This window comes from Aegilops tauschii, chromosome 3, assembly GCF_002575655.3.
Source record: "Aegilops tauschii subsp. strangulata cultivar AL8/78 chromosome 3, Aet v6.0, whole genome shotgun sequence".
Taxonomy (NCBI): Eukaryota; Viridiplantae; Streptophyta; class Magnoliopsida; order Poales; family Poaceae; genus Aegilops; species Aegilops tauschii.
Window position 1 is genome coordinate 319,747,697 of NC_053037.3, and position 25,751 is coordinate 319,773,447.

A 25,751-nucleotide genomic window follows, 5' to 3' on the forward strand; every position below is an offset into this window, starting at 1 on the left:
GGGCGCGCCCAAGCTTTTGATCCGGACGCCACCTAAAGCCAGGACGCCCGCGACCACTATGATGACACTCAATTCGTCGGCCTTGATGAAGACGAGGACGACCATGGCAACTCTTGGCATAAAGATGATGACTTGTACTGTGAAGATGAGGAAGAAGAGGTCGACATTTTGGCCGAGCCATTGGTGTTTATCGATGAGCTCGCCCAAAGGGCCGAGGCAAAACATTTGCACGGGATCGTACACCCAAGAGGAGGAACTTTGATTTGCGAGAGTTGGATGGAGATAGGCCAAGATCCCATGAAAGGTGCCGAGCAAAAAGGATCCGTCTTTTGGACAAGAGTTCACAAGAACTTTCATGAGCTAAGGAAGTTTGCCCCCTACCAATTTGCGAGCACCCACGGCATCAGCTCAATCCAAAAGAGATGGGGTTCATCCAACAAGAGTGCAACAAGTATTGTGCCACGCTTGAGAGCGTTCAAGCCCATCTCTTGATGGGCCTAGGCCTTGGCGACTTGGTATGAAGCTCCCGTTTTTTCATCATGTGTTCATTCATCTTGGCATGTCATTTATGTTTGATGCATTTTATGTCCTTTCATGTTACAATTGTGGCCGCATCTTTGAATGTGTAGGCATTCCAACCTTTGGAGGCCTTCAAGGCCCAGCACAAGAACAAGCCGTTTACTCTCACGCATTGTTGGTCGCTCATCAAAGATTGCCCCAAGTTCAAGGACCAATATGCCGCTCGTAAGTAGAAAGGAGGGAAGGCGGTTGTGGCCGAGGAGGGAGACTTGCTCAAGAGGCCGAGGGGGAAGACAAGCTCAAAGCCCGACGAGAAGCGTGATGCCTCTTCCATAGCTTTGTAAGGAACTTTGGAGAATATGATGAGCCAAAAGGAAGTGAGGAAAGAGATAAGGAGCAATTAAGATATACCTAGGTCTCCAAACAAAGAAGCTTGACATGTAGGAGGCTATGAAGAGGAGGAAGCTTGGCATCGAGGAGGCCACTCAACTCAAGAAGCTTGAGATCGAGGCCACCAATGCCGAGACCAAAGTCAAAGAGGTGGCACTTGCGTTCATGAGCGTCGATAAGAACAACATGTCACCGGAGAGGAAGGCTTGGTTCGCGAACCGACAGAAGGAGATGTTCGCTCGCGATGGCCTGAACTAGGTGAGACCACGACCACGGTGTGTGTCCATTTTGAAGGCTGGCTGCTGTGCCGGCCGCTGGCTTTATTGCCGGAGCCCAAAACTTGTCATTTTGAAGGCTGGCTGCTGTGCCGACCGCTGGCTTTGTTCTCGGAGCCCAAAGCTTGTTATTTTGAAGGCTGGCTCGTGTGCCGGCCACTGGCTTTGTTGCCGGCCCCAAAAACTTATCCATTTTAAAGGTTGGCTTGTGTACTGGCCGCAGGGTTTTTGCCGGTGGGTGATTATTCTGTAGGCCGCCGACTTTGTTGCCGCCGGCATGAATCGGCAAGAATGTGCTAGCATGAACTATAGCCATTTAGCTAATTTTTTTTAATATATTTTACATGTACAGCGGACGAGATGCGGCCGTACGGTTGAACGCACGACCGAGGCACCTCATTACCCGGCCGTGCCTTGGAGTTGGCCTAACCCGGTCGCCTCCAGTCGCCACTCCAAAGTCCAAACTCTTTAGCCCCACCTGTTTCGATTTTTGAACTCCCGGTCTCAAACTCCCCCCCCCCAACCGACGCGGCGCCTGAGCACTCCTGCCCCCTCGTGGCGGCGAGATCCAGGCGGGGCCCGGCCGCCGCCGGCGCATGGCCTCCGTCGACGCCGCGGGTGACCCCCTCCGCTCCTTCGCCTCTGCGACGTCCCTCCTTTTCCGGACCCTTGGCCCTGCCGCGGCCTCCGCATCCCCCTCCAGGGCCCCTGGGGCGCTGCTCGGCGGATCCCTGGTACATTCCTTACGCGACCCCCCGCTCTCGAACCGCCGCGCGCGCGCGTGCTTGCTTGTCTGGGCTCATGCGGTGTTCGACCTCACTGGGGACCGAGGGTTTCGTTTTTTCTTACCGCGGGGCTGTTTTCCTTTCGGGATTACAAGTTTTCTTTATCTTCCGAGAAATATACATGGGATAATCCATATAGATATAGGAGAATAAGTCACAAACTATCTGCTGTTTGAACTGATTGCTGGACATAGTCTCACAATGCCCGGTCTGGTGCAGAAACGCTCCAAGGAGCTGATGGAGCAGGCCAGCCTGGTCTTGAAGGAGCGGGGGGACATCCAGAAGCTCTATCAGGAGGATCGAGTGGATGGCAAGAACAACCAGCAGGGTAGAAGGCCTGGGCTGGACCGCAAGCGGGCTCAGTTCTCTCTCAAGCCCACCCAAAGGCAACCCACTTGCTTGTTCTAGGCTGTTACTTTCAGATATAGCTTTGGTGACAGCTTATGGAACAATATGTTCATAAGTCAGTTGCATTCTGCTATAGTGAGCTGTGAATGGAGTTCAAATAACTTGTTTTGATGCTACTGTTTTGCAGCAACCCAGTGAATGTTGATTTCTCCCAGGCGCTTAGCATTGACGATCCAGAGGAGTACTTCTTAACCTTGGAGCGGCTCGAAAGTATCCCCATCACCCCCTTCTAAATTTTTGTAGTAAGTGAAGCAGTAAATGACAGTAATGCTCTAACATGCTGTTCATGAATGCAGAGGCTGACAGGGAGATAAAAAAGTTAAGAGGTGAGGTTCCAACCAAAACAGCAAATTATGATCGGCCTATCGAACCACCCAAGAAGCGGCCTGGAATGTCGAGGTATGCTGCCTATCTTGTTCCATGTTTTTGCTGATAAACTGCTCTTTCTAACTTGTGTTAATGTTTAGAGATGACTTTATTCATGGTATGACCTTAGAAGCCATTCGTGTAATATAGCCTCTTGTGCTTTGCGAAAAGTTAATTTGGATTTCTTTACATACTTATCATCTTGCTGTTTCTTATGGTTGCCACTGATTGAAGTAGACAGTCAGTATTAAGAAAGTGCACTTTTATGTAGCTAATTCATATTGACCTATCATCACTTTACAGTAACCTATCAGTTCTTGCCAACTTGTTATGCACCTAAGCGTCCATCATGAAATTGAATTGACCCATGCTTTGTTTTGTTAACTATCAGGAGAAAATCGGTCTATTCTTACAATTTTAGTGTGGGCATGGATACCTCAGATGGTACTGAAGCACCCGATTCCCAGATGGGAACTTTACCAGAATCTCAGTCCACTCAAGACGACATGCCTCCTTCAGTTCCTGAAAGAACCAAGCCACCGGTCCCTTCAAGTTCTAGCCAATGTGATATACAAGATGTCTCAACGAGAGAAGGTTAAAACCCCCTCCTCATTTCTGTTTCAACTATTTCAACCTAGATTTGTTTAATATAATTACCTCTATACAGATTCCTTTGCTAAGAAGGATAAAGGCGCCACTCTGGATTCCCTAATGTCAGCATTCAAAAATTTGGATGCATCTAAAGAGGAAAGCCTGTTGCGAGAGAAGTTACAGATCAAAGAAATAAACATAGGGGAAGCTTGTATCCCTGACCTATTCAATGTTCCTGGTGATAGGCCTGTAAGAAGAACTAAGCAGAAGTATCTGACGAGTGATCGTACTCCAGAAAGACCTGTATCAGGGAGCCACCATGCTCCAATTTCGAAATGGGATAAACACATACTTGGTCGAGACATTCTGAACGATAAAGCAGATCTTTCAGAAGACGATGAATCTGATAATTCTCCAGAAACTGTTGTGGATAAACAATCGCAGGTGCACAGTTCTTACAATGATGTTGTTTTGACGAACGGTGAGGCCTCTACTGCAAGGGAGACCCCAACTTCAATCATAAAATTTCCAGACCATGTTCTTGAACCAGTAAGTTCTCCACTTGGTGCGTGCATAGATAGTGACGTTGCCAAAGAAAAGGATGCATCTAGCGGGCAAAATGTTTCATTAGAGGTAGTTAGTTACTATTGAACTTGTTATTGACTTTCATCTTGTTTATTATTGAACTTCTCCTGAACCATTGACTTCACTGCACATTATGTTTTATTTTGTTCTTCAGGAAGAGCACATGCCAGTGAATCACCCATTTACCGAGAGGCCAAATAATGAACCAGAAACTTCTTCTCATCATTTGGAAGGTGAAACAACAAAAGTGCTGGGTAGTGCACCAGGTAGGAATGCGTCAGTGTTGCATGGTGAAGATGACAATATCGGATATCAGGTGAGTTCCCGCACAAACTATTACTCTCAGTTATAGGCCCCATTCTAGTGTGCTTAACATGTATCATACTTTGATTCCTATTGTGTGACAGGGAGTGCTTGGAGGGGACATGCTTGTGCAAGGTACCTATTTTCCTTGCAAATTTTCGTACGTATGCCCTCAAAAGAGTTGTGACATTTTGCTCATCAGAACTGAGGACTCAAGATTTAGCAAAAGAGAGAACAATTTTTATTTATTGTAGCCCCCACGTTAGAATGAACTTCTAGATGATAGTACATTATCACGAAGTCAACTCTGCTTGGCAATATTAGTTTCCTAGTTATGCTATTTTGGAGTCAGACATACTATAAGAAGCATGACTCCTATGGACCACCCACAAAAAGTTTGTGCATGCTATTCTTGACATGGACAACAAATTTTGGGCGACAGGAATCATCCGGTGCATGAGGTTTGATGATTGTTTCTAGAGATTTCGGACCTATAAGGGTGGATGCATTCCTCCAAAGAACTGTGTCACATCGAAGCATTGGTTTTGGTTAATGGCATATACATAGTTTTTTCTCTATTAGTTGACTTGAGAGGATTATGCTGTCTTATAATGTTATGTGTTAATCATTTTGTAATGTTTGGTTGCAGCATGCCTTCTTAACTAATTACAATAAGTGCATTTTTTCTAACTGGGAAAACTTTACCCCTCAAACACCACAATTTGTTTTGTTGCATTTACATGCACAGTTCTAAATCATATTTTCTTGTTTTGTTGAGGTCTAAAGCAGACTACCAAACGTGTCTGTTTTTGTAGATTTCTCTTTTTTACTCTTTGGTGAGGTCTAAAACATATTTTCTACAGATGAACCAATCCATCCACCGGAAATACCTCCAGATGCGCATAATCAGTCTCATATTCAGGATGAAGATGTTGAGGTAGGCTTGTTTCAATAAGCGCTGTTCTCCTTCGAAATTGCTGTTGTAAAGAACTGGGCCTAGCTCAGTTTGTGGGACCGTGGGACTTAGTTCCTCCTAGGTCTGTATCACTCTTTTGTTCCCCACAATTGCCACTGTAAATAATCTTATGGAAGTAAGTAACTTAGGTGAGCATCTTCCTCTTTTTCTCTAGTTACATATGTATAACGTACCACTTTGCCATAATATGCCTTTCTAACATATCTATTCATTTAACCCTCTAAAGCTGTTACACAATTAAGGCTTAAGCACTGATGCACTACTTATTCCCTTCACATGCAATGATTTTAGCATATTGCATGCACATCCTGTGCATTCTTTTCTTAAATGTAGAAAAAAGTTACGTATTTGCCTGCTCTAAAGAAAAAGTTCTTTATGCCTGCATTTTTTGGACTTCCAGAAACAGGCAGTTGATATAAGCCATGAACTCCCTCTGAGCAAAGGTGGTAAGCAAAATGCAGTCCAAAAAAGAAAAAACAAGAAGCAGTCAGCAAAGAGAGGAAAAAGAGTTTCAGGTCTTGCATTCTTTGTTTGACACCTTTATCTACTTTTTAGCTGTTTTAAATTACTTGGTAAGTTAGTGTATGTTTCACGACTTAAAGTTTTTTACTCTGTGGAGTTCCAGAAGAACATAGGTAATTATCACCATGAAGATGAGCACGTAGATGATTAGATTAGGGAGTAGAGCATTCTAACCTATAAGAAGGCTGGCCGACCCGCCCATCTGAGGGCTCCCTTGATTTTGCGCCGTTCTGCCCGTTTGAAAGGACGAATGGGAGAGATAACAGATTGATAAATTTTATAAAGAATAATATGGTCGTAACATTTGTCATGAACTTGAGATAGTTCACCTGGGATGAATGGATGATGTTTTTGTCCCACCTCTTAGCCAACCTATTATTCTTTTATCTCCTTATCCTTCAGCACCATCCTGTGAAAAGTTGTAACAGCAGCCAAAGTCCAAAATATGGTCAGTTGCCTACTTTATTGGTGCTATATAGGTTTATAGCAGTGTTTTTCTCCAACATGAATATAAACTTTGACTGCTTGAAGAAGGGAGATGGTAGTACAGATTCTGAAGAGCAACCTTTATGCTGCGTTTCTGAGCTACGTAAAGAGACACGATGGTGTTGTATTATCATGAAATGCCATATTATGGCATGGTAGTGCTAAGTTTCCTAATGATGCCATTGCGGAATCAGTACATGCTATCAGCTGCATAGCTTATTGGAAACTAGTAATCTCCTGTACAGCATATACACGTGCTATTCTGAACCCTAGTAACAAATTTGTGCAAAGGAATCTAGTACCATTTCCATTTGCTGCATGAGATCAGGTGATTGTTTCTAGCCAGGATTTGGGACCTTTGTAGGATGGGTGTGTTCCTCCAAAGGAGCATCGTAATGCAGAAGCATTGACATAATTAATAACTTGGAGGGATAATTTGTACCTAGGCACCACTTTATGCGTATAGGGGCATGTTAGCACTGTTTTACTCGTTTTGTGAATAGCGTAATGACCACTTCCCTAAAAACATGGATACGTCAACCTCACAGTTTCAGTATCAGTATCAGCCATCAAGATAGTAACTGATGGTGACATGTGGATGCCATAACACATCACTGTATCTAAGTGTTGTAAAAGTAGTAGCCATAGAGTTTGTCTCCATGTCTAGGAGCAAACTGTACATCTCTATCAGTTGTTTCAGATTTGGTCGTCCATGCTTGTACGAGTCCACGACTCATTTTATGTGCCATTTACATGTACACTCGTTATCTATTCTTGCATTAAAGCTTGTTTTCTGTATAGATAAGCCAATCCATACATCAGAAATACCTCCAGAAGATATTGTCCCACAGAATAACTCTCATGTTCATGAAGGAAACTTCGAGGTAGGATTCCTTCATTAAACACCATTGTCTTTTTAGCCGTAGCTTTGGTATTGCAGCCATAAGGAACTGAGTTTAGCTTGTGCATTTCTTAATATAGAAAAGTTGCATATTTCTCTGCTTTCAACTCTTTTTATGCCTGCCATCTTGGAACTTCCAGAAACCTGCAGTTGGTACAAGCAATGAACTCTCCCCAAGCAAAGATAGTAAGCAAAAGCGAGTTCAAAATGAGGAGTCTAAGAAGCAGCCATTGAAGAGAATGAAAAGAGGGGCAGGTCTCACTTCTGCCTATTCTGCTTCATGTTCCTGTTTAATACTCCCTCCATCCCAAAATAAGTGTCGTGGTTTTAGTTCAGATTTTGACTTATTTGAACTAAAACCATGGCACTTTTGGGGCGGAGGGAGTAGTTTGTAATGCATGTAGGCACATACTTTAGATGATTCCTACAAGGACTGCTCTTAGCTAGGGTCTGTGCCTTCATCAAATACAGAACCTGTTATTGTTACTGTTGCATATACATGTATGCTACAAAACAATCTTATAATCTGCCAGCTGATTTTAATTTTCTTTTGTTATTATGCTGTACGCTTTGTAAATGTAAACACATGCTTTAAGCTGCCCTAAATTACTTGGTATAATAAATTTCATGACTCTTAACATTCTTCTGCATGTGAAGTACTGAAGTATACTTTTGTTACAGAAGAGGCAAGCAATCCATTGGGAATACCCCCGGAAAATTGTGATACAGAGACTCAACCTAGTATGCAAGATACAAATATCGAGGTACATTTGTTTCTTGAACATTCCCATGTTTTAGCTTCTAGACTGAAACTTTTGTCCTAGTATAATCTTACATATGTGATATGCCAAATCCAGTGGGTATCTTATTCTGTTTATTTGTACAGTATAGTAGGGATAACATAAATACATATATGTCAAGCTCATGTTATTCATGAGCATAAAGATGCTACATAGCTGAGCCTTAGCACATCACTCCATATTGAGGGGGCTGAGTGGTCACTTCTGGTTTAGTAGTATACTGTTATGGGTCGGCTGCCCTAGCGCAAAGAACATTTTTGTACAGCAACATCCAGTTCACTGCAAGTTATAGATCTCGGGATTACTACTAGAAGCTGAGCAGGGGAACTAGAGTAGAAGAAACCTGGTTGTATGCAAGCTGAGATAATTTTGTAGCACCTTGTGGTCGCCACAGTTGAGGATTGTCCTACTAGGGTCGCAGCAACTGCCTGCATGGTACAGACACGTACAAGGCAGCAATGTTCCACATTGGAATGCTAGAGTCGGTGTGTGCACATTAGCTATTTGATATCTACATATATATGATCTGTGAAACATCATTATCCATCAATAGATGTGCTCGCATACAGTTCATATGTGTTCTTTGTATGGTTTATGACCCTGGGTCATTTTCAGTAACATCACAAACATAAATATAGCCCCGTATACTTGCCAATCAATATTAATAAAACATTCAAGGAACGAGATAGTATAGCAAGTCAAAAGATAAAACACATATTGATTGCCAAAAGGGTGTGTTACCATCTAGTAGGTCCATGTAACTCGTGTAAGCAAGTTGTGCAACAAGCAATAGGCATATTGACCTCATGAGACTTTTGTATGTTAATTTTCAGCTTTTCCTTTGTATTTCCAGCAGCAGACGGTTGATACAAGGGTTTCACGGTCCCCAAACAAAGGTAAATTGCAAAAGGAAGGTCAAAGGAGAAAGAAGAGGCAAGAAGTGAATAGAAGGAAAAGCCTGACAGGTCCTACTTCTGCACGTTGCAGCATGCAGACATTTCTTGTTCCAAATAAGTATGTGTATATTGCAAGGAAACTGATGTTCTTGTCTATTTTCATGGAATGCTATCAGCATTTGGTCTTGCGTGGCAATCTGGCGTGAGACGCAGCACAAGAATACGGTCCAGGCCATTGCAGGATTGGCTTGGCGAAAGGCTCCTATATGGGCGTATACATGACAGTAAGTACACCAATTTGTTTTTCTTTTGTCTGGGAATGCCTCTCTGTTTGCTGCTTCACTCAAAATGCTGCTACGGAGAAAGTTGTACAATATATTTACGAAATTGCTTGACAGACGATACTTGACGCACGATCTGCGAACGACACTGCCTTCCCGTTCAAATCCCGTGCATGCACGCTCGCGCTAGCGCTGCCATGTAGGATCGGGCAGGAATCGGACGCATTTTTATCGTGTGTATAGCAGCGCTGATATATTTATTAGCTCTAGGCAGTTCTATACATTTTCTGCCAACACTGACAGGCCTATGAGTCTGTCATCTGTGAACCAGTGCCTCTTTGCCCTGGCTCGTGCTTTACTCGTTACAATCGGGCATAAACCACAATTTAAGCAGGCCAATTACATCAAAGTTAACTTGCTACTTGCATATGTAAACTTGCGATCTCACAATTTCACTCCATTTAAACTTGTTGAAAGTCAAAAACTATAACTTTCCGCTTGTGATGCTTAAGGTCTATGTTGTGAGATCTACATCCTGTCTAGGTACCCTGCTGTTAGTTACTATAAATATCATGCAAATGTTAATAAAACCGGCATTTGATTTGAACTTCAATCTGTTGCAGCAATGGCCACAGTCATCGGCGTGAAATCATATTCTCCCAGTCAAGATGGCAAGGTTGAATTGAGAGTGAAATCCTTCGTGCCAGAACAGTACTCAGATATGGTAGCTCAAGCTGCAAAGTATTGAGGTTACTGGCCTTGACAAATCTCACTTTGTTCTGGGACAAGTCGTTTTGTGGCCAAGAGGGTCGGTAGCATTTCAGGTGCTTTCTCATGCTGTGCCATCTATCTTTCTAAAAGAGTTTTGCACAATGTAGTGCAACCATGCTGTTAACATCCAAGACCATGTAGAAATATGGATGTAGTAGTAGACACAAGAATTATCTTCACCTTTGTTAGCTGTTTTTAGTGTCATCTCTGGATGATATGATGTCAATTGTCTCTAGTTTGTATATGCAGGAAGTCCCTTGTCGTATGATAAAATTATCGTACTATGTTTAAATGCGTCGGAACCAGCTATGGCCTGCCATTTTGTATGTGCAGGCGCGTTCTCCAAGTGAAAGTTCCTCAGAGGAATTTTTCTGCTATGTGCATTTGAAGTTGTATGAGGATGAGACGATTTCAGTGGTACTGACATCTGCATTCGCATGGTTTGAAGGGTCTTTTTCTCCAGATGAGTTTGGTTTTCTTTTTTGAGGGGAAGAGATGAGGTTCGGTTAATAATTTTTTGGACAAGATTGGTGAAACAAGAATTAAAACCAGAAGCTCAGTGCAACTCATAACAATTAATCACCACTTCTAGAAATTTAGTGGAAATCCTTACCTATTTTTAAGGTGCAGAACCATAACTCTTTTTGAGATGCAAAACGGTAACTATTTAGCTAATGTTAAGTATAGTAAACCAATGGCTGGATGGTTAGGAGTGTAGCGGTACCCCAAACACATTAGGGATCAAACCCATGTTTGATGTTTTGGTGTGTCATTAATGCGGATTACCTTAAGTGGAAGGTGATGTTTTTGCTGATAGCTAGGCGGTGACTTCGTAAATCTTGAAGCTTCGTGACTCCGACCTGGTCTTCTGTGGGCATTGTATGAGTGTGCGCATGTGTGCCAATATTCTAGTCGGTGTTACTAAAAAAACAAACCTAAGTCTAGTGGTTTAGCTCACTTCGTGACTCCGACCTGGTCTTCTGTGGGCATTGTATGAGTGTGCGCATGTGTGCCAATATTCTAGTCGGTGTTACTAAAAAAACAAACCTAAGTCTAGTGGTTTAGCTCACTTCGTGACTCCGACCTGGTCTTCTGTGGGCATTGTATGAGTGTGCGCATGTGTGCCAATATTCTAGTCGGTGTTACTAAAAAAACAAACCTAAGTCTAGTGGTTTAGCTCACTTACACCACATATGATACAGACTGGTCGGGTCCACCGGGTGTTAGTCTAGGGGAAACTGAACGCCATAATTTTGGCAGAGACAACAACATGGGCCTTGGCCCAAGATCCTTGTTCCTGGCATGAGCACATGGGCATATAGGTCGACATGAGTGGGACCAATTAAGGAGTCTGATCAACGAAAGGAGTATCCAGGTGATAAAACCGGTGACGAATGTCATGGCCTTGACCACAAATTTTGACACAAATATCATGAACACAAATTCGTAGGCTCACGTATCCCACCATGGCAATCATAAAGAAAGCCTCACTCGGAATAGATCTTCAAATGAAGTAGGCGATCTCCTTGTCTTTACAAATTTCTCAGTTCCTCAACACACCTTGAAGGCTCCCAAGCACACCTAGATGATCTAGGAGGTGTGCACCCTCCAAAAAATATCAAGAAATTGGGTTGCTTGCTGACTAATCTCTTGCTTGTGCTATAAAATGTAAGCTTCTCCACACTTCAAACACTCATAGGATCTATAGGATATGAGAGGTTGGAATGCTCATATGATAGGAATGGATCCCATGAAGGAGGGAATATCTGAAAATATGGGTTGAGGAGTGGAGAAAATGTGTTACGAAAGCTTGGCACAATACTCATTGGTCGGAGGTGCATCGGGTATATATAGGGTGGACTGTATCACATAACTCCGAGGGTATGAATGGATTAAAGGTGACAACTTTAAACATACTCAAAGGGTCCACCAATGTCGTTTAGAGGTTCCAGACGAGCCTAGAGCAGAAAGAACCTCAGTCGATCCGGATGAGATATTCTGGCCCAGAATGCAAGTGATCTATCCACAAAGGCTTGGAGGCTCTAGATGACAGACACTCGGAGGGTCCTAATGAAACTTATTGTGACGCCCCCGATTTGACCGTACACTAATCATGCATGCAAATGTGTACGATCAAGATCAGGGACTCACGGGAAGATATCACAACACAACTCTAAAACATAAATAAGTCATACAAGCATCATAATACAAGCCAGGGGCCTCGAGGGCTCGAATACAAGTGCTCGATCATAGACGAGTCAGCGGAAGCAACAATATCTGAGTACAGACATAAGTTAAACAAGTTTGCCTTAAGAAGGCTAGCACAAAAGTAGCAACGATCGAAAAGGCAAGGCCTCCTGCCTGGGACCTCCTAACTACTCCTCGAAGCCGAACTCCACGTAGAATCATCCTCGGGATCTCTAGCTCCTGGACTCCAGCATCTGGTTGCGACAATCCGGTATAGAAAGGGGAAAAGAGGGAGAAAAGCAACCGTGAGTACTCATCCAAAGTACTCGCAAGCAAGGAGCTACACTACATATGCATGGGTATATGTGTAAAGGGGCATATCGGTGGACTGAACTGCAGAATGCCAGAATAAGAGGGGCATAGCTAGTCCTGTCGAAGACTACGCTTCTGGCCATCTCCATCTTGCAGCATGTAGAAGAGAGTAGATTGAAGTCCTCCAAGTAACATCGCATAGCATAATCCTACCCGGCGATCCCCTCCCCGTCGCCCTGTTAGAGAGCGACCACCGGGTTGTATCTGGCACTTGAAAGGGTGTATTTTATTCAGTATCCGGTTCTAGTTGTCATAAGGTCAAGGTACAACTCCGGGTCGTCCTTTTACCGAGGGACACGGCTATTCGAATAGATAAACTTCCCTGCAGGGGTGCACCACATAACCCAACACGCTCGATCCCATTTGGCCGGACACACTTTTCTGGGTCATGCCCGGCCTCGTAAGGTCAACACGTCGCAGCCCCACCTAGGCACAACAGAGAAGTCAGCACGCCGGTCTAAACCCTATGCGCGCAGGGGTCTGGGCCCATCGCCCTATGCACACCTGCACGTTGCGTACGCGGCCGGAAGCAGACCTAGCCTAGTGGCGTTCCAGTCCAATCCGGCGCGCGCCATTCAGTCGCTGACGTCACGAAGGCTTCGGCTGATACCACGACGCCGGGATACCCATAACTACTCCCGCGTAGATGGTTAGTGCGTATAGACCAAATGGCCAGACTCAGATCAAATACCAAGAACTCGTTAAGCGTGTTATGTCGAAGTAACCGCGAACGCCGACCAGGGCCAGGCCCACCTCTCTCCTAGGTGGTCTCAACCTGCCCTGTCGCTCCGCCACAAAGTAACAGTCGGGGGCCGTCAGGAACCCGGGCCCACCTCTACCGGGGTGGAGCCACCTGTCCTTTCAGCCCCCTCATCAGAATCACTTGCGGGTACTCCTCGAGCCGACCCGACTTTAGACACCACATGTGTCATGTATATAATGTATATAGTATATACCCGTGATCACCTCCCAAAGTGATCACGGCCCAGTAGTATAGCATGGCAGACGGACAAGAGTGTAGGGCCACTGATGGAACACTAGCATCCTATACTAAGCAGTAGGATAGCAGGTAAGGGTAACAACTGTAGCAACAATGACAGGCTATGCATCAGTATAGGATTAACCGAAAGCAGTAACATGCTACACTACTCTAATGCAAGCAGTATAGAGAAGAATAGGCGATATCTGGTGGTCAAGGGGGGGGGGGGCTTGCCTGGTTGTTCTGGCAAGAAGGAGGGGTCGTCAACTCCGTAGTCGAACTGGGTAGCAGCAGCGTCGATCTCGTAGTCTACCAGAGAAGGAGAGGGGGAAGAAACAGTAAATACAGAGCAAACAAAGCATCACAAAACATAAGGAGGCAAAACGCGGTGCTAGGTATGCTCTAACGTGGTAGGAGGTGATACGGACGAAGGGGGGAAAACATCTCGGAAAGTGTTCCCGGTGTTTCGCGTTTTCGGGCAGAGGTGCCGGAGGTGAAATGTTGCAGGTTCACTATGCTAGCGACGCGTGGCGGACATACGGGCTGCGTATCCGGATTCGTCTCGTCGTTCTGAGCAACTTTCATGTTGAAAATAATTTAATCCGAGTTACGGATTAAAAGATATGATTTTCTAAAGATTTTAATAATTTCTGGAATTTAATTAATTATTTAATTTAATTCGAAAATGGATTTATGACATCAGCATGATGTCATGCTGACGTCAGCAGTCAACAGTGCAGTTGACTGGGTCAACTACGTGTGGGTCCCGCATGTCATACACTGCTTAGTTTAATTAGGGTTTAGCTAATTAATTACTGTTTAATTAAATTAAGTAATTAATTAGATTAATTAAGTAGGATTAATTAACTTAATTAATTTAGTTAGTTAATTAATTAATTAAATTTATTATTATTATTATTTTATTTATTTATTATTTATTATTTATTATTTCTTAATTCCTCTTTTTTTTAAACACGTTCTGGGGGGCCACATGTCATAGGCTCTGGGGGAGCCTAGCGGGCACTGGGCGAATGGGCGCAACGGGTGCCCAGCACCCATTCATTCGGGCACACTCCTCAACCGCCAGAGGGGCATCAACGACGGCGTGGCGCCGGGGCGGCGCGGCGAGGGGGTGGTCGTGACGGCAGCAGGAGGTGGTGTCGGAGTGGGGCCGCGCGGACGGGCGCCGGGCACGGAGCGCTAGACGCAGCCAGGGGGTGCGACCGCGCGCGGCGCACGGGCGCGGGCATCTCCGGGCGGAGGGGTTCGTGCGGCGTGGGGCTCCGGGCGGGCTACGGCCGGTCAGGGCAGGGGAAGGGACCGCGCCTGGGCGAGAGGAGCGGGACAGCTCCAGCGCGCACTGGGCGCGGCGTGGACGGCGATTTCGGGGCCGTCGAGCGGGGCCATGGGCGTGGCGACGAGGCGAGCCTACGCGGGCGCGTCGCTAGCAGTAGCAGCACGGCAGGTGCGAGGCGCTGGCAGAGGGAAAGGGGAGGCCGTGGGCCTCACCAGCGATGGAGGGAAGCGGGGGCGGCGTGGCTCGAGGAGGCCGGTCGGGGATGAGGTCGAAGTGGACGTCCGGCGGCGCTGGGTGAAGCAGAGGCGGGGAATGGGGCGGTCCGGCGATGGAGAGGCGGGGCGGGGCAGCGACATGGTGGTGGTGACGACGATGTCTGGGGAAGCGCGACGACGGCGTCCGGCGGGGAGATGGGATCGAGGGGGCTGCCCCGATCCAGATCGGGCAAGGAGAGAGACGAGGGAGCGAGGCGGAGGGCGTCGGGGTTCGATCCCGATCCACGATCCAGGAGGGGATCGGGGGAAGGGAGAGTAGGGAGTGGGTTTGTGGGGTTAGGGTTTGGGGGAGGGAGTGGATAAGGGGGAGTGGGGGAGGTGCGCGGCAGGGTGGGCCGGCCTGGCGGCCCGGTGGGTTGCGGCCTGGTGGGCCAAAGCCCAATTGGCCGGGGGGTTTTCTTTTCATTTTTTTTTGTGTTTCTTTTCTGTTTTATTTTAGTTACATTTTATTTTAGTTTTGTAAAATGCCAAATGAGCACCTAAATTAGTATTACTAATTAGTCCACTGCCACAATTAACTTGGCACCTAAAATAAAATATTTTGTAATTGTTGAGTATTTAAAGTATTTAAATAATAGTTTTGCTACTGTTTTATTACCATTTGAATATTTGAACATCTTATAAAAGTGTGGTTCTCCACCATAATTATCTACGCATTATTTGGCACAACACGAACATTTTAGTTTTAAAGTTTGAAAACTTTTGTTGTTTGCCTTTTATTCAATTTTGAATTTGAATTAGTTTTTGAACTAACAAAAGGGATTAACTACAGTGTCAGAGGTGACGTGGCATCAATAGCAGGGAATTACTGTAGTCTAATTATCCGGGCGTCACAATTCTCCTCCACTACAAGAAATCTCGTCCCGAGATTTAAGAGGGAAGTACGGGGGAATGTTCTGGTTACGGAATTCTAACGAATCTTCTCGGTCTTGGTTACTCTTCTCGAAGAAGCTGATCTGTTACGTTGATGTCTTCATTTTTCCCGCTCAAGGTCATCATGATGAATCTGTCATCCTTTCTTCGGAAACTCCATCGTACTTACGAAGGACAAGGGGTAACTTCGGAATAACAGACCTCTGAACGGTTGACTATCTGGTTGATAACATCGGGGAAGGTGGCGGAAAGTAACTCTCGAATGGAAATTTAAGACAATATCGAGAGCAGAGTAAGGAGGTATCGTGGGTAAGTTTCGAGCGGGCATGCAATCGTTCGAAGCCTGAAACAAAGTGTGAAAGGGGTTCAAAGCAATCGGAATAAGTACTATGTCTGATGCCAGTATAGATCAGTAGGACGGTGGTCCGTGAATTACATACGAGGCCACGCGCGATGAATAAATTTGGGAACAGGGGGTGCATAGAAGAGTCAGGTTTCGATCCTGTGGAACTGTGGGTTATGGGCCCACCATGTGGGTTAAAAGTAGGAAGGGCGGTGACATCTTGCACGATCATGATAGCAAGGCAAGTCAGAGGGTAGCCTGTCAGTTATATGTCAGCAACATCGTCGGTACCAAGGGTGAGGGACGAAGAGAACCATTTTCCTGCTCGTTGAAACGAGGCGGACCATTAGGCAAAGTTCTCGTCCATCGGTGGTTACCGAAATGTCACCAACAATAGTAACAGGGTCTTACTGACAGAGTTGTACACCGAGGTGTTTACATAAGCAGGAGAATATTACTGCTTAGATCATATAGATCACCAGAAAGGTTAAACCAAACAATGGAAAGGAAAATATGATTATCAGATTAAACAGAAGAATGGAAAGGAAAATGTGTTTAAACACATATTTCAAGGGTATATCCTTCCCAAGGACAAGCAGAGCATGATATCCATGACATGATATAATGTAGAAAACTCTTTAGGTACGGGAGAGAAATTTCATGACATTACCCATACAACGGTGTTTGGATAATTGAGCAGGAAACAATTAGCTTTGGGCTTCAAATGTTCTTGTTGAAAATCAGAGTACCATAGACATGCTTCGAGATAGCATTGACATGGTCAACAGGTGAAGATCAGACTTTGGAAACAAAAGGGATCCATCAGAAACAACTTATAGAATAAGTCTTACAATTTCCTCATGGAAGAATGGATAACCTTGCTGAAAAGGAATCTGTAACAATAGGGCCTCCGGCCAGGTGCGCTATGCATGACATAACCTTACCGGGTCATATAAAGACCAACATTATAACTCTTGGAAGTATGTTCCAACCATCATACCTGACCGAGGTTCAGATCTGATTGGTGTCAGGATACCTCAGACTCGGGATGTCTGAGAAGAAAGGTGCAACACAAATTGATGGGATGACATTGTAAGATTCTCGGGAAATGAACTATGAAAGCAAGTTCCGAAACAAGAGTTCATCATTAAACCAAGGAGAGGATGAGGGGGTGGCTGATGGACTCAGCGACAATTCCTCGAGATTTCCAAAAAGAGGGATTTCCACACTTATGTGAATAAGGAGATAACATTTGTCAGGTCAAATGATATAGTGAGGTATGCTCGAGGAAAACATACTCAATTAAACATTGGTTGAAAGGTGCACCCGAAATATGGGCTTAGGTAGAATGATCCATGTTAGAACGGTGATTCGATAACCAATGGTCTAAGAATGAGATATCGACCATTAACTTCAAAGCAATAGGGTTGCTAGAAGTTTTGAAGTCACACATCATAGTTCAATTGTCGGTTTTCCGGTTAGAAACAACACGGGGACCAAGAGATGAATGTAGATGGCGAGATGTATCGATTGTATCAAGAATTCTTAAGAGGTGGTGAAATTCTCACAACATAGATGACATAAGAGATGTTAATGTTCCAAGGTAAAGAAGAACAATTGCTGGATAGCAAGGAACTCAGGGTATAACACCAAACACGAACAAGCTTGTGTTGGGGGAAGGCAATAAAGTGGTCGATGATAACACAGATCATCGAGGGCAAGGATGGTATTTCTCATCATGAACTCAATCGATATCCTGGAAGAGCGCATAAGGTTGATGATGATCACGACACATTTGTCGAGAGATTTCATGAAGATGTAATCAATCAGCGACGACATCAAGTCAAAGGAATGATGAAGCAGACGGTTATTGGAACCATGGGTAGGACACAAACTTGAAATCAAGCTTGTTGTTCAAGGTGAAATGGTATGAGAGGAAGATCGGCGTAAGCTTAGCTCATAGCACGCTAATGATATAGCCGATCAGGCTAGGAATGACTTAAATGATTATTAAACTCGTAAGCAACGAAAATTACTTAGAGTTATTGAATCGGAGTGCAGACTTGATTCACTATTCGGTGTTCTCGGTTGACAAACAACCCAGAGCCCATGAAGTGACAAAGACAAGGTAAGGTAGTACTTCATCAAAGTTTATACGATGTAGTGCAATGGTAAGATATCCTCGAGATACCAGGGGTAATACTCAAAGGTAGATCATAATAGAGGTTGGGCAGGCGTATTGACCTGCAGAAGTCAAGTGATTTAACTTGTCCAAGAATTGGTATTTAAAGGAGAACATGGTCGGAACCACGATTGCAAAAGGCAGATCCCAGATATAAAATGAACTTATACCAAGGGAATAATTAATTTAAGAGAAGCTTTTAATGATAAGATCTACATCGTGTCCATGGGCATGAACACAAAGTTCAAGGTCGACTCCCACTTCTCCAATGCATATCCTTTCATTTACTTCTCGCGTTCGATGAAGTTGTAGTGTTGAAATTTTATATGGCAAAATACCAGAAGAGTATGACTCGTGAAAACTTTCGAGTTCACACATATTAAGGAAGGCATAGGTTCAAGCCATCGGGGCTTCTTAGAACATATACCACGAACTTCGGAGTAAATAATACAAGCTCGAAAGTAGAGCATGGTTCACAAAGCAGAGGATACAATTTACCAAAGGCATCATGTATCCGAGGAAAAGCTCACCAGCTTATTTAATATGGAGGACATTGTCGGATAAAATCCGACAAAAGGGTCTGGTGGTCCACAAGGGATCTGATGTGAGCATCAGTACTCAACCAGAGGAAGAAAGAATGCAAGGAGATCAGATTATAGAAACAACTGACTAACTCAAAAGCTCAAATGCAAAGGAATTATGAATTCCAAGACAAGGGATCAGAAGCAATGCTCTGATTAGGGATGGATAAGTTGAATAGCCTTAGGGGTACAATCGATGACGATTTGATTGGTCGAGATCCAGCTCATGTTAAAAATGATGTCTGAGCCGGAAGGATGAATTCTAGGATCTGATTGAGGATTGCGAGCATTCGCAACATATTGAATCAATGGACTCAAAAAGATAATGACAAGGGGTGCCAATAAGATTTCGAGACTTATGGGATTAATCATAATGCTACTAAGCAAGAATTTCAAGAGCAATAGGCTCCTGAGGATTTTCGGAAGATCGAATGGTATTCTGAACACTTTTGTGATATACTTGAATCCACTGGGGATGAGAGGATACTCGGTAAGTGCGAGAATTATCCGTAGGGGTATTCAGGTGACAAAGAACAGCAAGGCAGTAAGCTCAAAGGATTCTCGTAACAACAGAGAGAATTTCGGGGTATCTTGTAATAACAAGATCAACTGGGAAACATTGTATGAATGGCGAGTATACGTGGTTATCCATAGGAGTTTATCGATGAAAGGGAATTGCAAAAGCGATGAACACAAGTTCTCGGGTTAACAGCGGAGAGTGTCTTCAGGGTCTTCACGTGCAGCAGACGATCATCAGCAATAAGGGGCTCTCTGGGTGAAAGTGATAACGAGACCCTAATGTTAGATTTAGCAAAAATTCACTTACCCGAATAGAAGAGAGATCAGTCTCCCAGAGTATAGACAAGGAGTAAAAGATCCTAATACCACCCAATGATGACGTGGGCACGTAAGCCACACAGCCATGTTATTAAAAGTTTTTCAATGACTAGACTCGACTTCGGCCCAGGAGTTGGAAAGGGGGATTCCTACAGGCAGTCGGCTCTGATACCAACTTGTGACGCCCCCGATTTGACCGTACACTAATCATGCACGCAAATGTGTACGATCAAGATCAGGGACTCACGAGAAGATATCACAACACAACTCTAAAACATAAATAAGTCATGCAAGCATCATAATACAAGCCAGGGGCCTCGAGGGCTCGAATACAAGTGCTCGATCATAGACGAGTCAGCGGAAGCAACAATATCTGAGTACAGACATAAGTTAAACAAGTTTGCCTTAAGAAGGCTAGCACAAAAGTAGCAACGATCGAAAAGGCAAGGCCTCCTGCCTGGGACCTCCTAACTACTCCTCGAAGCCGAACTCCACGTAGAATCATCCTCGGGATCTCTAGCTCCTGGACTCCAGCATCTGGTTGCGACAATCCGGTATAGAAAGGGGAAAAGAGGGAGAAAAGCAACCGTGAGTACTCATCCAAAGTACTCGCAAGCAAGGAGCTACACTACATATGCATGGGTATATGTGTAAAGGGGCATATCGGTGGACTGAACTGCAGAATGCCAGAATAAGAGGGGCATAGCTAGTCCTGTCGAAGACTACGCTTCTGGCCATCTCCATCTTGCAGCATGTAGAAGAGAGTAGATTGAAGTCCTCCAAGTAACATCGCATAGCATAATCCTACCCGGCGATCCCCTCCCCGTCGCCCTGTTAGAGAGCGACCACCGGGTTGTATCTGGCACTTGGAAGGGTGTATTTTATTCAGTATCCGGTTCTAGTTGTCATAAGGTCAAGGTACAACTCCGGGTCGTCCTTTTACCGAGGGACACGGCTATTCGAATAGATAAACTTCCCTGCAGGGGTGCACCACATAACCCAACACGCTCGATCCCATTTGGCCGGACACACTTTTCTGGGTCATGCCCGGCCTCGTAAGGTCAACACGTCGCAGCCCCACCTAGGCACAACAGAGAGGTCAGCACACCGGTCTAAACCCTATGCGCGCAGGGGTCTGGGCCCATCGCCCTATGCACACCTGCACGTTGCGTACGCGGCCGGAAGCAGACCTAGCCTAGTGGTGTTCCAGTCCAATCCGGCGCGCGCCACTCAGTCGCTGACGTCACGAAGGCTTCGGCTGATACCACGACGCCGGGATACCCATAACTACTCCCGCGTAGATGGTTAGTGCGTATAGACCAAATGGCCAGACTCAGATCAAATACCAAGAACTCGTTAAGCGTGTTATGTCGAAGTAACCGCGGACGCCGACCAGGGCCAGGCCCACCTCTCTCCTAGGTGGTCTCAACCTGCCCTGTCGCTCCGCCACAAAGTAACAGTCGGGGGCCGTCAGGAACCCAGGCCCACCTCTACCGGGGTGGAGCCACCTGTCCTTTTAGCCCCCTCATCAGAATCACTTGCGGGTACTCCTCGAGCCGACCCGACTTTAGTCACCACATGTGTCATGTATATAATGTATATAGTATATACCCGTGATCACCTCCCAAAGTGATCACGACCCAGTAGTATAGCATGGCAGATGGACAAGAGTGTAGGGCCACTGATGGAACATTAGCATCCTATACTAAGCAGTAGGATAGCAGGTAAGGGTAACAACTGTAGCAACAATGACAGGCTATGCATCAGTATAGGATTAACCGAAAGCAGTAACATGCTACACTACTCTAATGCAAGCAGTATAGAGAAGAATAGGCGATATCTGGTGGTCAAGGGGGGGGGGCTTGCCTAGTTGTTCTGGCAAGAAGGAGGGGTCGTCAACTCCGTAGTCGAACTGGGTAGCAGCAGCGTCGATCTCGTAGTCTACCGGAGAAGGAGAGGGGGAAGAAACAGTAAATACGGAGCAAACAAAGCATCACAAAACATAAGGAGGCAAAACGCGGTGCTAGGTATGCTCTAACGTGGTAGGAGGTGATACCGACGAAGGGGGGAAAACATCCGGGAAAGTGTTCCCGGTGTTTCGCGTTTTCGGGCAGAGGTGCCGGAGGTGAAATGTTGCAGGTTCACTATGCTAGGGACGCGTGGCGGACGTACGAGCTGCGTATCCGGATTCGTCTCGTCGTTCTGAGCAACTTTCATGTTGAAAATAATTTAATCCGAGTTACAGATTAAAAGATATGATTTTCTAAAGATTTTAATAATTTCTGGAATTTAATTAATTATTTAATTTAATTCGAAAATGGATTTATGACATCAGCATGATGTCATGCTAACGTCAGCAGTCAACAGTGCAGTTGACTGGGTCAACTACGTGTGGGTCCCGCATGTCATACACTGCTTAGTTTAATTAGGGTTTAGCTAATTAATTAATGTTTAATTAAATTAACTAATTAATTAGATTAATTAATTTAGTTAATTAATTAATTAATTAATTTTTTTTAATTCCTCTTTTTTTTAAACACGTTCTGGGGGGCCACATGTCATAGGCTCTGGGGGAGCCTAGCGGGCACTGGGCGAATGGGCGCAACGGGTGCCCAGCACCCGTTCATTCGGGCGCACGCCTCAACCGCCAGAGGGGCATCGGCGACGGCATGGCGCCGGGGCGGCGCGGCGAGGGGGTGGTCGTGACGGCAGCAGGAGGTGGTGTCGGAGTGGGGCCGCGCGAACGGGCGCCGGGCACGGAGCGCTAGACGCAGCCAGGGGGCGCGGCCGCGCGCGGCGCACGGGCGCGGGCATCTCCGGGCGGAGGGGTTCGTGCGGCGTGGGGCTCCGGGCGGGCTACGGCCGGTCGGGGCAGGGCAAGGGACCGCGCCTGGGCGAGAGGAGCGGGACAGCTCCAGCGCGCACTGGGCGCGGCGTGGACGGCGATTTCGGGGCCGTCGAGCGGGGCCATGGGCGTGGCGACGAGGCGAGCCTACGCGGGCGCGTCGCTAGCAGTAGCAGCACGGCAGGTGCGAGGCGCTGGCAGAGGGAAAGGGGAGGCCGTGGGCCTCACCAGCGATGGAGGGAAGCGGGGGCGGCGTGGCTCGAGGAGGCCGGTCGGGGATGAGGTCGAAGTGGACGTCCGGCGGCGCTGGGTGAAGCAGAGGCGGGGAATGGGGCGGTCCGGCGATGGAGAGGCGGGGCGGGGCGGCGACATGGTGGTGGTGACGACGACGTCTGGGGGAGCGCGACGACGGCGTCCGGCGGGGAGATGGGATCGAGGGGGCTGCCCCGATCCAGATCGGGCAGGGAGAGAGACGAGGGAGCGAGGCGGAGGGCGTCGGGGTCCGATCCCGATCCACGATCCAGGAGGGGATCGGGGGAAGGGAGAGTAGGGAGTGGGTTTGTGGGGTTAGGGTTTGGGGAGGGAGTGGATAAGGGGGAGTGGGGGAGGTGCGCGGCAGGGTGGGCCGGCCTGGCGGCCCGGTGGGTTGCGGCCTGGTGGGCCAAAGCCCAATTGGCCGGGGGGGTTTCTTTTCATTTTTTCTTTGGTGTTTCTTTTCTGTTTTATTTTAGTTACATTTTATTTTAGTTTTGTAAAATGCCAAATGAGCACCTAAATTAGTATTACTAATTAGTCCACTGCCACAATTAACTTGGCACCTAAAATAAAATATTTTGTAATTGTTGAGTATTTAAAGTATTTAAATAATAGTTTTGCCACTGTTTTATTACCATTTGAATATTTGAACATCTTATAAAAGTGTGGTTCTCCACCATAATTATCTACGCATTATTTGGCACAACCCGAACATTTTAGTTTTAAAGTTTGAAAACTTTTATTGTTTGCCTTTTATTCAATTTTGAATTTGAATTGGTTTTTGAACTAACGAAAGGGATTAACTACAGTGTCAGAGGTGACGTGACATCAATAGCAGGGAATTACTGTAGTTTAATTATCCGGGCGTCACACTTATGGTCTTGACAATTCACTAATCCTAGCTTGGAGGCTCCTAGTAATCACCATTCAGAGGGTTTGAACTATGTTGGATCCTAGGATTTTTCTATTGGATGATCTTGAAATGTCCAGACGGGCATCACTCACAGAATCCGAATGAGACTTTGAATTTGAACTTAACGCACTCAGATGTACTAGCTTGAATGATGATGCTTCCAAAACAAAAGTTGGCCGCTACTCCTCAGTCTACTCAATTATGGCTCCAAATCCTTCCCTACACGTGATATTATGTCATAAAGGTTTCTTCGATTTTGACAAATAAGTAATGAATCAAGAGCAAAAGCAGATAAAAATCCGAAGCAATCAATAAGAAATCTCCTGGAAAACACTATAAAATGGAGATTTGAGTAAGCATGTATCATCTAACGCATCCATGACTTTTATGTAACAAGTGTTGGTATAAACGAGTAACGAAGACGACATGAAGAGCACGAGAAACTACGCCACTTAAAACATTGGTCCGATCTTAATTGCCAAGCCAAGCATGGCAATGGTAAATGGGAGGTGGGGCAATAGTGTCACACTAGCCTTGTAGGGAGGGTTTGGCTATTCATCAGCGATTCACCTACCGCGCATCACAAACAAAGGGTAATATCACAATACTACCAGACAAAGGCCTGTCCACTCATCACCATGAATCGAACTCTCCTGCGCCTAACCATTCCACTACAGGAAACACCGTTATTTTAGGTTTTTTACTTCTCTTGCAATTTAAGTATTTTCACCGTAATTCTTTGTTTCACAACTTTAACTACTTCGTAAGTCTTCCAGGTACTCCAATAGTCAATTCACTAGAGCCTAATGACACCTCAGGTGCGACACACACCTTGGCTCATTCGTTTTGGAGGAAACCAAAACCTAACGATTACAAGAAGTACATGAATACTTGCCATACTAAGGAATTGCATTGCCTTGTTCCTGCACAAGAAATGAGCTTTGAGTGGATCTGTAATTTCCTCGAAAAATACAGAAATAAATAGTATTCCTAAGGAATTCCTGTACTCGTTTCCTACAAATCGAATGCATCTATAAAAAGTTTTCCTCTAGAATCCTCATTCCTATGTTTTTCCTATGAGAAACCTTCACACCGAACGAGGCCCAATAAACAACACTTGCGTAGATTCTTTGCGGGAAGATATTTAAACTAGAGACAATACTTCCTGAAAATTTTACTTCAATAAACTTTGCGCACTAACAGGACATCAAAGATACTAGATGAGAAATTAGCGTGTGGTGGGTAAGCGAGAGAAGAGGTCGTGGTGGCACAACCACCTCTCTTATCGAGGTGACGGCCGATGACGGTGACACCACGTTCCTTCTATCGCCCTGCCATCCCAGATACCCGTTGTTTTACAAAACAAACCCCTTCCCCATTTTTTTATCGACGTAATTGGGAAAAAAAAGTCATATTTTTAAGATCTAAGTGAAATGCCGGGGGGAGGGGGGCTAAGAAATGCGCTGATAGCGTCTCCTTGCTTCAAAGGGTTTATGGCAGATTATTTAAGCTAATATGTTCTGGAAGATGAAACATGGAAAATATGTCTCAGAATTAAGGGCTAAAACTAGTACCAATATTAGTTTTAGCAACTTAGGCCCACTCCAAACCGGCAAATTTGACAAATTTGACCTATAGACGAAATCAAATCACAGAATGAACTGTCCGGGAAACTATTTCACGCGGCTGACCCGTGGCGCCTAGCTCTCAGGCGCTGCACTAGTGCAACGCCTAGGAGCTAGGCGCTACACTGTATAGTGTGGCGCCTAGCTCTCAGGCGCTGCACACTGACTTAGTAATTTTTGGATCACACGGGTGCGACGCTGGCCGTGTAGCGCCTATCTGTGAGGCGTTGCACAGTGTAGTGTGGCGCCTTCATGTCGGGCGTCACACAAAAAGGTCAGCCGCGTGAAATAGTTTCACGGACAGTTCATTTTGTGATTTGATTTCGTCCATA

General features: G+C 45.5%; 1 protein-coding gene across 3 annotated transcripts; it reads left to right on the forward strand.

The window, feature by feature from the left end:
• The first annotated feature begins 1,626 nt into the window (after positions 1-1,626).
• LOC109761578 (uncharacterized) lies at positions 1,627-10,147 on the forward strand. Of its 3 annotated transcripts, none has more exons than XM_020320394.4 (16): positions 1,627-1,918; positions 2,189-2,355; positions 2,505-2,587; positions 2,674-2,776; positions 3,135-3,337; positions 3,411-3,967; positions 4,074-4,235; positions 4,327-4,357; positions 5,086-5,159; positions 5,599-5,713; positions 7,008-7,090; positions 7,248-7,362; positions 7,789-7,871; positions 8,761-8,872; positions 8,980-9,087; positions 9,708-10,147. In XM_020320394.4, exons 1-16 carry the CDS (start codon positions 1,781-1,783, stop codon positions 9,830-9,832), a joined length of 2,259 nt encoding a protein of 752 aa, XP_020175983.1. In that variant the 5' UTR covers positions 1,627-1,780; the 3' UTR covers positions 9,833-10,147. The 3 variants fall into 3 exon arrangements, with proteins under 3 accessions (XP_020175983.1, XP_020175981.1, XP_020175982.1); XM_020320392.4 differs by having other exon boundaries at positions 8,764-8,872; XM_020320393.4 differs by having other exon boundaries at positions 1,668-1,918; positions 3,411-3,883.
• Positions 10,148-25,751: the final 15,604 nt, after the last annotated feature.